General features: G+C 44.5%; 1 protein-coding gene across 1 annotated transcript in view; it reads left to right on the top strand.

The window, feature by feature from the left end:
- The window catches only part of KIRREL3 (kirre like nephrin family adhesion molecule 3), a 4147526-nt gene that overhangs the window by 3549035 nt on the left and 585926 nt on the right, over positions 1–12565 (top strand). The window contains exon 14 of the mRNA XM_085647174.1: positions 4970–5079. Coding sequence (XP_085503300.1) covers positions 4970–5079 — 110 coding nt within the window. The remainder of the gene's footprint in view (positions 1–4969; positions 5080–12565) is intronic.

The following is a 12565-nucleotide window of genomic DNA, read 5'->3' as shown; positions in this document are numbered from 1 at the left end:
GACAGTGGGGCGTCACTAAACTACCTACCTGTAGCGGAATATCAAAGAATGAGGCCGCCCCCCAAACTGGTCGACGCCCATGTGCAAGTGTACACGTGGATGTCAAGGAAACCACTGCTGTGTCTTGGTAAGTTCTTAACCGATCTATCGTATCGCGATCGCACGATACAAGCCTACATTCACGTTATTGAAGGGCCTGAGGCAGACAGCTCGTTAAGCCTGCCCACTGCAGAAAGACTAAAACTGATAGACATACTATACAAAGTGGATGACAAACCAGATGTCATTCAAAAGTTCCCCAAACTTTTTCAAGGTCTCGGAAAAATGAAAAACTGCCAAGTCAGACTGCACATCAACGAACAAATCACACCGGTGGCCCAACACCACAGAAAAATACCATTTCACCTGCAAGAAGCAGTAGAGAAGGAGTTACAATACCTACTAGAGGCTGACATTATAGAGAGAACCGATGGGCCCACGCCATGGGTCTCCCCGGTCGTAGTAGTCCCAAAGAAAGGAGAGGCAAGCCAAGTCCGCCTGTGTGTGGACATGAGAGCACCTAACACAGCGATAGAGAGAGAGAGACACCCGGGCCCCCACATCAGCGACATGATCACGTCACTCAACGGAGCAAAAATATTTTCAAAACTAGACCTCAACAGAGGATATCACCAATTAGAGCTGCATGAGAGGTCCAGATACATCACGACGTTTTCAATGCACCTAGGGTTATTCCGGTACAAAAGACTCAGTTTTGGGGTGTCCTCAGCAGCAGAAATATTTCAAGAAGCAATTAGAAGAACAATTCATCATGTGCCTCATGTACTAAATTATAGCGATGACATCCTGGTATACGGAGCAACCACTCAAGAACATGACAGAGCGCTAGATCGGGTTTGTCATGCACTGACAGAGGCAAACCTCACACTCAACAAGGACAAGTGTGAATTTCACAAGCCAACGCTGAAAACTTTTGGACACATATTCTCCGGAAATGGCATGAAGCCAGATCCTGAAAAGGTAGCAGCGCTAAATGACACACCGAGCCCAGAGGACATTGGCGACATACGTTCGTTCCTAGGCACGGCCAGCTACTGCTCCAGATATATACCAGACTACGCCACAATAAGTCACCCCCTGAGAACGCTCACCAAACAAGGGCAGCCGTTCCTGTGGTCCACCCATTGTGAGGGGGCGTTCAGAGAGATCAAGAAAGCGGTAGAGTCGGCTAACAACTTGGCCTACTTCAATCCAAAAAAGAAGACAGAAATGACAGTGGACGCCAGCCCAGTGGGGCTAGGAGCCATCTTAGCGCAATATGACAGAGAGGAAGACCGACGGCACATTGTAGCATATGCAAGCAGGAGTCTAACAGACACAGAGAGAGCATACTCCCAGCCAGAAAAGGAAAGTTTGGCTGTCGTATGGGCGTGTGAACATTTCCACATATTCACCTTCGGAAAACACTTCACCCTGGTCACTGACCATCAGGCTCTGATCACAATCTTTGGAAACCCTCGAGCAAAAATGCCGCCACGGATAGAGAGATGGTGCCTCAGGCTACAAGAATACACGTACACCATCATACACAAGCCCGGAAAAGCTGAAAATCCTGCCGACTATATGTCCAGACATCCGACCAAGACCAGCCGATGCGAGCAATCGATTGCGGACGAATACATTCAGTTCGTAGTAGATCAGGCTAGACCCCCTGCAGTTCCGCTGGAAGCCATCTGCGAAGCGACACAATCTGACGTCACCCTACAAGAAGTAAAGAGCAGGATACAAACGTACAGCTGGCGACAGGCGCAAACAAAGGGACAAAATGACCAAGAGATGGCAGCTTTCAAGCACGTCCACGAAGAACTGTCCATAGCGACCAATGGTCTCATCCTAAGGGACACGCGAATTGTGATCCCACGACAACTAAGACAAGGGGTCATAAACCTAGCACATGAAGGACACCGGGGCATAGTAGCAACGAAAAGAGCACTCCGCGAAAGAGTCTGGTTTCCAACACTGGACCAAATGGTGGAAACAACACTGAAGGACTGCCCACAATGTCAACTGGTGAGCCGTCCAGATCCCCCTGCACCTCTACAAATGTCTCCACTACCGGAGGGCGTCTGGCAACACGTTGCCATTGATTTCTTTGGGCCATTCAAGTCAGGCCAATATGTGTTGGTCATCATGGACGAATATTCCAGATTCCCCATTGCACAACTATGCACATCCACGAAAGCATCCAGCGCCATATCAATACTAGAGGAAGTCTTTGCTGCGTGGGACATTCCTCAAGTGGTGAAATCCGACAAAGGGCCCCCACTCAACAGCCACGACTTCGCCGACTTTGCCCAACACCTCAACTTTAAACACCGGAAGATCACACCACTATGGCCTGAGGCGAACGGAATCATTGAACGTTTCATGTCCACGATCAAGAAAGCAATACAACAGGCGGAACTCACTCGAAAGAGCATCCAGACAGCACTGAACGAGGTACTAAGAGCCTATCGAAACACACCCCACTCCACCACGGGCAAGTGTCTGGCCACCCTCATGCTAGGACGGCCCGCGCGCACTAGACTACCAATGATAGGTGTCCCCGCGAGTGAACAATACCCCGACTCTGACCATGAGGAGATTGCAGCCACAGACAGGCTGAAGAAAGAGAAAATGAAGGACTATGCGGATGAACGGCGACATGCCTCTCCCGCTGAGATCCGAGAAGGAGATTGGGTGTTAGCGCGACAAGAGCAACACCGAAAGACTGACTGCAGATATCACGAAACTCCACTGAAAGTGGTGCAACAGAAAGGAACTATGATCACTCCGGAAACTGACGGAAGACGAGTTACCAGGAATGTGACATACTTCAAGAAGTGCAGCCCGAATGTCAAGGAACTACTGACTGAACTGCGAGTTGAGAAAAGAGAACCAGAGACACCGCCTCGCTGCAGTCAGGCACTGATGGAAATCACTGGCGAACATGAGCGAGGCAGTACTGATCATCAATCACGCCCCAAGAGGACCATTAAGAAACCATCTCGCCTTATTAAAGAACTGTAAAGTTGAAACTGTCTTTTCTTTTGTTGTTTCTATTTTGTTTGTTTACAGGGGGGGGAGATGTAATGATGCACCCCACATGAGGGGCACTAGGACCTGCCCGAGGGAGGACAAGGGCGGGCGGAAAGGGAGGAGCCGGGGGCCAGGAACGGCAGTTAGCCGATACCCAAGATATAGCGAGGTCGCAAATAAAGAACCTCCACAAGAACCACAAGTGTCCTTGTTCCTTTTGTCCACGCAGGACACTACGCAGCTGCACTTAAAATATCCTACCAATGCAGTTGAAAGGCTACATTTGGTTGACCAGATGATGCCAGTGAAGCGGAGGTGGAGCCATAGCTACACATGACGTTTCGGGTCAGATGTACGACCCGTTTTTGCATGCGCAAACAGGTTTGCAAACCCGTTTGCGCATGCAAAAACCTATTGGGCCATGTACATAGCCTATTTAGCGAGTCACAATTTTTTTGCGACTCGCTGAATAGGTTTTGCGACTCGCTATTTGGAAGAGGTGTTTCCTTCCAAATAGCGAGTCGCAAAACCATGTACAAATGTTTTGCGACTGCAATCGCAATTACCACCTACTTCAAGTAGGTGGTAATGCATTTGCAAATGGGAAGGGGTCCCCAGGTCCCCTTTGCAAATGCATGCAAAATTATTTTTTAAGGGGAGGCAGTGGTCCTTAAAAAATTGAACGAAAATGTTTCATTTTTTCTTTTTTTTTTTTAACTGCATCCCGTTTTCCTTTAAGTAAAACAGGCTGCATTTAAAAAAACTGCTTTGTTAAAAAGCAGTCCCAGACATGGTGGTCACCAGAGCCCAGCAGGCCACCACCCCTGGGAGGGCTGGCATTCCCAATGGGGTTGCAATTTGCGAGAGGCTCATTAATAATAATGAGCCTCGCAATTTGCGATCCCATTGGAAATCGCAAACAGTGTTAAACATACTGTTGTACATTTCATTTAGCGCCTCGCAATTTGCGACTAGCAATGTGTCGCAAATTGCGAGGCGCTAAATGAAATGGTCGTACATCTGGCCATTGGTCTTTAATCATGCTGTAAATGAAGCCATACGTTTGTTGTATTTAAAATACATAAATAAATTAAATAAATCTAAAAAAAACTTAAAGTTGGGCCTCATCTCATGCCCAGAATGGAATGCGCATAGAATCACTTCTGCCTTTTAAAAAGAAGAAATGAGTGAAGGGAGCAAAACTAAAAGAAAGTGGCATAAGTGATGAAAGTAGCTAGGAACTGAGAGTCAGAATTAAGAGGTAGAGAAGGAATTAATGGAAAGGGAGACCAAACGTTTGTAGAGCGGTAGGTAGGTGAGTGGAAAAGGAGGTAGGGAAGCAAATGGGTTAATTAAAAATGGAGGAAGGACACAGGAGTAAGGAGGCATTGCATTCACACATTCTGAAGTTTCCAGTTTCCAAATGGAGCAGCTTTGCTTTAAAATAATACATGTTGCCGCAGGAGCCCGTTCATCATGACATTCAGGAGCTTAAATCTTGGTATGACTTTTCTTTATTAGAAAACCGATTCCAAGAAGAATGCTCATTTTTCCGAAAACATGTATCACCATGCGCTAGTGGCCATTCTGACAGTAAACAAAGATTGGCAAAGCCAATAGGTCGGACTAATGCATGTTATTAACAGTTGTCATCTTCTTTTTGCAGGTCTTTTGAAACAGCCATATAATCACATTTTTGTTCTGGAATCAATAGTACTAAACACTTGAAGATCCCTTTTAAGGTTTGATTGGTATAGCAGTCTAACCCGTATATTTTTAGTGTCTTCTAAGAAAACAAGACCTGCTATTGCATTAAACACTAGGTTCCAGCCTTCAGTGCTTAGTAATGAGGTCGTTCATTGACATGTTCTGCATATTTGCCCCCTCTTAGATCTGAAGGGCGTTATAACAGCCAAGAATCATATCCGTGTTGAGATTGTACACAAAGATCCATCCTCAGCGCGGGAAAAAGAGGAGCACGCAGCAATCAAGCAGTCAATGGTAAGCCATCTCTCCAATTATTTCTGTAAGAGATTCAGTCCGCCACCTCTTTTTGACACAATATATGTTTGCCGAATCAGACTGACCTTCTAGGTTATGTGCTCATAGAAAATGAAAAATAATAGTCTGGATACCTCAAACGATTTATATGCATGTACATGTTGTGAATGATATAGTTCACAGATTCATCTTTAGTGTAGTTAACTCGGAGTATGCGAGAATATACATCTATAACACTAATTATTTACAGCTTTCCAGCATTTAGACATTTCAAAACTGAAATATTAAGCACTATACAAAATTATTAAGGCGCTCTTTGCAAAGTTGCCCACCTGCCATTTATCTTGTCACATAAACTGGGGCATAGCTTTATAGTGGTGGGGGGAGAGACTTCCCTGCCGACACACTGACCAGAGACGGTGAGGTTCTTGCATGCACACACTCCAGCTCGCAGTGGTCTAAAACATCCCTTGCGGGGTTGTCCAACTCGAGACCAGGACGGGGTCCCACAGTCTCTCACTTCAGGTAAATAAATGCATTGTTAGTTGGTTCTGGGGGACCTAAGTCAGTGTTGTTTTTTCCCATTGTTAGACAAGAGCGAAAGATTACTTGACGTAAAAGAGGGCTGAATTTCAAAATGTGAAACCAGATAACCAGGAATCATTAATGGTTTCCCTCCCAGTCCACAGTGTGTGATCCTAGACAAATATTAAATTATGTCTAAATAATTTTTTTTAAAGTATTTTTTGTAAAAGCCAATAATGTTGCTCTATCTATAACACAAATCTAGGCCACATTTAGCACTGATAACCAACATTAAGCCTTTACTCCTTTCAACTAAGAGTACTTGCATGGGTCTATTAAACCAGGGATATGCTGTGGAGACAATGCCTCATTACTTCAGCCTAGTGTTTGTGTTGTTTGACTGCACTCTGCGACTTTCTGCATATGGTCTTGGGCTGCTCCATCCTCATCCCATTTTGGGACAGGGTTTATGTCTGTGTAGAAGAGGTGATGGGCCTCCCCCTGCCGCAATCTCTGAGGTGTGCGATACTACATATTTTGAATAATATGGTGGCAACCGCTATAGATGAGCACTTATGTGGCTGGCCTTACGGTGGCTAGCATGACATCGTCAAACTTTGGAAGAAGACTTCAGCTCCTTCACTAGAGGTTTGGAGAGAGGGCCTGGACTGTTGCCTGGGCCTGGCACATCCTATTTACATAGCCAGGGGCTGTCCGAAGAAATATTACAAAATCTGGGAATGCTATCCTGACTATCGTGGGATAAAGTAAAATCAGTTCGCCAACTAGAAGGAACTCTAGAGGCCAAGATCAAAACATTCACATCCTAAGAGCTGCTGGGTAGTGGGTAGATGGGGAAATGGCACGGTGGAACATATACCACCTCTTTTTTAGGTAGAGCATTCAAGACCTCTTGTATATACTTTATTATATACTTTTAGGTCGAGAATTCGAGACCTCTTGTGTATAATTTAGTATATACTTATATGTGTATGTACTTTGCACCCCTTCCCCTTTGCGAGTGGTTTACCACCTACCTGAATTTGGCGGTAAACTGCGAGTGTTTTGCGGCCGCAAAACATCAGTACATAGCATGTTGACTCGCTATTAGGAAGGGACGCCCCTTCCTAATAGCGAGAGTCGCAAATGCTATTTTGCCAGTCAGTGACTGGCAAAATAGCATTTGTACATGCTATTACCCTTTTTTGCAGCTGCAAACGGCAGGATCTCCCGTTTGCGGCCGCAAAAAAAGAGTCGTACATCTGGCCCTAGGTCATTATTTGAATGGTGCTGCAGGTGCAGTGGCACCCGGTCCAAAAGTTGTCAGAACTCCTCTAAATACCTATTATTGGTATATTTTACAACTAAACAGGTATTTATAAGTGCTGTTTTCTAGCAAGCACTAGGGTCATGATTTAATAGTGCAGCAGGTGCAGTAGCACCGGGACCAAAAGCTCCAGGCACCCCATTAAACACCTAATATTGCTATATTTTATTCCTAAATAGGCAACCACAAGTGCAGGTACCTTGCAGACAACAGGGTCATTATTTGAATGATACAGCAGGTGCAGTAGCACCGCACCCAAAAGTTGTCAGAACTCCTCTATACACATAATATTGCTATATTTGCCTACTAAACAGGTAGTCAAAATTGCAGTTACCTTGCAGTTAAAAGGGACTTGATTTGAATGGTGCAGCAGGTGCAGTAGTTCTGGGGTCTAAAGCTCTGGGCACCCCACTAAACCGCACTAGGGCCAAAAGTTGTCAGAACTCCTCTAAACACATAATATTGCTATATTTTACTACTATACAGACTGACACAATTGCAGTTATCTTGCAGGCACTAGGGGCATGATTTGAATGGTGCAGTGGCACCAGGACCAAAAGCTCTAAGGACCCCACTAAAAACAGAATATTGCTAAATATTACTACTAAACAGGCAGTCACCAGTGCAGTTATCTTGCAGGCACTAGGGCCATGCATTCAATGGTGCTGCATGTTGATCCAGCCAGTTACCAACCTCAGGTACTCAACTACCATAAACTCACCTGGGCCCATAAACTCACACACATAGGCTAGTAAATCCCACTGGGGGTCAATTTTTGTGAATACTCTAGATTAGTTACCTGCTAATTTAACTAATCTTTCACTGATCAAAAAGTTCTTTCCTCTGGTCAATGGACCTTTTAGTTGGAACTAGTTGATGGTGAAATGAAATAGATCTAATTTTCTTTTTGGTTTGAAATAATCACAGACTCGGGAAAGTTTTAAAGTTTTAACTGGTTAATTTCACGAGATCAAATTCATATACAGTAAGAACTCAGTTTCTCTAAGGAAGAAAGACAATTTAATCAATTAGGTCAATCATCTAATTAAACAATATTACCAACAATGACAGTACATGGAGAGGAGAGAAGAAAGAGAGCAGTACAATGACATACTACACTGAAATATAGTTACCTAGAATGGTGTGGAAACCAACCCCTTGGCCAAGGCGCTGGGAGGGTCCCCTGGGACACATCAGGTGACAAAGCTTCAGGACAGGTTACAGGACAGGATAGGTGACCTCTTCTAGATCCGACGCCTGTGTCGCACCCCTCTCTGACACTATCTTCCTCCTTGATTCTTCCACGATCCTCTAATTCTAATTAAATTTAGGATCTAAGCTCTGCAATTCGATTCTTCTTCAGCATTTGTTCAGTTCTCGGACAGCATCCCGGTCTCTCAGCATCTCAGCAACACAAGCATATCTAACTAACTAAACTACCTCAATTATACCTTCTAATGGCATGTACCACCACTTAATGTTTCAACTTTGTGAAATTCCTAATTCTGATTGGACAGGCAAAGGGGGAATGATCATCACACCATGCTAAGTTTTAATAATTCTCTTTAGTCCTTTGTTTAATGGTCCCGCCCATTAATTTATTTTCGCAAGCTTTATTTCCCACCCACATTCACATCTTTATCAACAATTTGAATACATTTAGTTTTATTCTTTTCTTTTTTTGTGTGTTCAGCAAAAGTGTTTTAATCATTTAACAAAGGTTGACAATCTTTGAGACATACTGGATAGCAGTGGCCCTGATAAGAACAAGCGGAACAATTATAGCCCCTGAAAATTTCAGATTGCTGGTTTTCACGATGTGTGGAAATGTGGATTTTCCTGATCAGTTATGTCCCCTATCTTGGACCCCAACGGTTCTATATGCATGTTACAAGTACATGTATGTTCCCTCCAGTTCCAGTTTCTAAGACGCAAACATATGTGTGTCTACCGTCGACATGTTCTCTGTCAGATCCGCCATCAATGGGCTGGATATTCGATTCCTAAGCATGAAAGGCCACCGACTTTATATGGCTAAGTTACTCCATTTTTACAGTTCAGGCAAGTAGGCCCGATTCTGTCCTCAAGGCCTTTCCCTGCTCTCTGTCTTTGACAGCTTCAGCTTGAGCTCGCATCTGTATCCATGAACTTTGTCCTACTCCCTGTGCAGCTAACGGTGCCTGCCTCGGCCAGTTTTCGCCTGCCTGCCAAGAAGCTGTATTTCACCTTCGAATTATCTATTTTGCTCTTCAGCCGATGCATTCCTGTCTAGTGATTTAGGTAAACATTTCCTTTAGCTCACAAGCAAAGGACTCAGCCTTTCCGTCCTCCTGCAAGTGATTCATAGCCCTGCTGCCATGGAAAGTTTTCTGCCCCTCGCATCTCATATAGACACTTAGACGCTTGTACACGCACATACAGTTAGTATAGAATAGATTCTGTCCGAAGAGTCCTTCCTTGTGGATAACATAGTTCTCTAAAACATAGGATGTTAGATATGATTTGGGATTAGGTTGACTTGACCCCTCAGACTTCTCGTCTCCACATGTAGAGCTAAATGTCAAGTCCCCTTCACCCCCTAGTTGCACGTCAATCACACGTCATGCTGCTGCGCACGCATCTATGTTAAGTATTATCGTATAGATCCACCTATGTAAGATAATCAGAGCCAATCATGTTTCTTTTTGCTCCTTATTACGCCTAGTTTCGATTACGTGTCACTATGTTAATTTATCTTATCAATTGTTACGCCTTTTTGCATTCGTTTCATTGTAAATGTATAACCTATAAAAGTTACTTCTTGTCAATAAAGTATTGTACTTCACTTCCTGAACCCTCGTGGTGACGGAACCTGAAGGCCGCGACTCGAGTCGGCCATTTTTGATGGAATAAAGCCCATTTAAAAAAAAACTCTTATACCACGGATTCTGCCTCTTGTTATTCTGAGCTATTTTATTTTATTTCAAGATCCCGTATGAAATTCAGTCCGGTAAAGAAGATTTTATTTACCACATAATGGCGCCCGAACAGGGACACTTTCTCATCTCACGCGCCGGCGGTGCGTTGCAGGCCCGGTCTCCTGCCATAGCTGGACGGACCATAAACGCGTACCAGCAGGATTTCCTGTAAGCTCCCTCCGGTCAAGCGGGGGCGACTGAGGCTGCGATCAACCCAGACGAGGCGGTGAGAAGTGCGAAGTATCCCGACCAGAGCCTAGCTGAGAGAGCAAGATCCGAGGTATACAGAGGCCCACCAGGTTTCTCGAAATCCCGATGTCCAGAGGGTCCGCTGTCCGCAGTCATCGAGTCCTGTCCATTCTCTGAGGCCTTCCGTTTCAAGGAGCTACTCGGTGAGTACCATCACCGGGGAGGCGTGTTGACGCGCACATAGGTTGTGCCGGTCAAGACGGATTTGGGTACACAAATCCGGTCTGCACTGTTTAGCAGTGTATATGTACTGTTTAGCAGTATATCAAGTATTCCGAAGTATTCAGTTATTGTCAAGAATTCAGCGTGGTGATTAGTTAGGCAGACTGTCATCATTGTCGGTCGTTGTTAAAATGTTTAATGTTTAATGTTTAAAGTGTTCAAATATTGTGGTATGAATGAGTGTTCATTGTTCACTGTTCATTATTGTGTTTTTCGTATTAAGTGAGTTCAAGAGTAAGTATCAGATCAGTTGTCAATATGCCGCTCTTCTCGAAGTTAAGACAGATTACTACCAGAAAAGGGGTGCTTGAAGAAGCAGTTCCTATTCCTCCTAGGGACACTCCAGGGCATTTTATGTACCATAAGCATGGCTTAGATGCCATATTGTTTCTTGATCTATGGGTAGATTATACCAAGGGATTGCCGGAAAGTCAAAGGTGGCCCGTAGCGGGAACCTGGGATGCAGAGTGCATCATGAAAGTGGAGGAAGAGTTATGGAAAAGAAAGGTCAGACAGTCACAGAAAGACGCTGTTGAGTTATGGCGTAAAGAATCTCATAGACGTACAGAAAAAGCACGTAGACAAGAAGAGAGGAGTAAAGAAAGTTCAAATAAAGCTCAAGAAAATCCATTAATTGAGGAAGGTATCCGAGTGAAATCAGAACAAGTAAATAGACAAAGAAATGCTCTTATGAATGGTATGTATCCCCTCCTAGCCGAAGGACTACCTAAGGCTGCTCCAGAGATGCCAAAAGACTTGCCACCCCCATTATTTCCAATTAAGGTACATCCTAAAGGGCATCCCAGAACCGCAGAAGATGTTTTTCTTTCCTCATATCTAGACGACGCAGCTCCCGAGTATGCTAACGCCACACCACATAGACCGTCTGGCGGAGGGGTTCAACGTCAGGATCAGGTATCTGTCCCCGTGCAACAGCAAGTCCCGATACAAGCTTCGGCAAGCACATCTGTTTCCGCATCTGTCTCCGCAGTCGATCCTACAGGGGTATCGACACCCATAGTTGCTGTGTCACGTTCAACGAATCCATTCACACCCGACGCCCCAGATGGGGCCACGGGAGGTGCTAGCAGTACCTTTACACCACCCAGAATAAATAAACTTGTTTTTCAAGAGTCAGCGCATTCACGTACACCTAAATTCGTAAGTGAACGTACGCTTAAGGAACTCCTTGTAAATTGTAGATATGACCCAGTGGCTGGTAAAGAGGACGAAATGGTCCTGGCATCATTACGTATCAGGCGAGCCGCAGAGTATTTAGCAAGGTTACCAGGAATGACTACGCATCTAGATAACATATATCATTTTGTTCAAACGGGACGAGATCCAGGATGTATTAACAGAGCTATGGAATTCCAGAAAGTAGAGATACAGGGGGAACTGTTACGTTTCCTCATAAACTGTGTGATCAGAAATCAAGACCGTCCGGGGGTAGACCCGAATACAATGCTTATTCTTACAAGATGGAGTCAGAATATATCAGAAGGGAGACACGATAAGCAAAATTGTATAATAGCCATGTGCCGAAAAATCCGTAAAGAAATAGAGCGTATTCATGAAGAAAGATTGGGAACAGACGAGTTTGAGCAAAATGAAGTGTCCGAATCAGGGAATTCCGCAAGACAGTCAGAGACCATAGCCTATGTAGGCAGAGGAAGATCCTGTGAAAATACTAGATGTTTTTCTGATCCCATACACTCTGTATGCCCAAATAATAGCAGAACGTATCCGACGCCTGTAATGAATCTGAAGTCTCCTGAACATTCGTTTCAAGCCGCAGATAAAATATTACGAGAACGAAGGGGTTACCACCTCCTCGATTCCATGGATGAGCAAGAATTAGCCAGATCAGCCGTTCACTGGATTGACAGTCCTGAAAAATACGGTGATGAGACCGTAGCACACACGTTTTTTAATCTCAGTGCAGATGAACAACGTTTAGCTGGAATATATATGATTCAGCAACTCCTCATATTATATAAGAGCCAACATGCTGACCCTGGTCCTTTACCTGATATATTAACGGAACTACTCACGAACAGATGGAGAGGTTCTAGTAACAAGCTAATTAAAGAGATATTAGTGTCACGTAAGCAGTATGTCCTTTTTGTAAGTCCGGATTCTCTCTCGCTGCCCCGCAGAGAAAGAGCGCCGTACTATATGGATAGACAAAATCCTTTACGAGAAG

Source organism: Triturus cristatus, chromosome 3_2 (genome assembly GCF_964204655.1).
Source record: "Triturus cristatus chromosome 3_2, aTriCri1.1, whole genome shotgun sequence".
In the NCBI taxonomy this organism is placed as follows: Eukaryota; Metazoa; Chordata; class Amphibia; order Caudata; family Salamandridae; genus Triturus; species Triturus cristatus.
The sequence above is the reverse complement of the archived record's forward strand: the minus strand, read 5'-3'. Positions and strand labels throughout refer to the sequence as shown.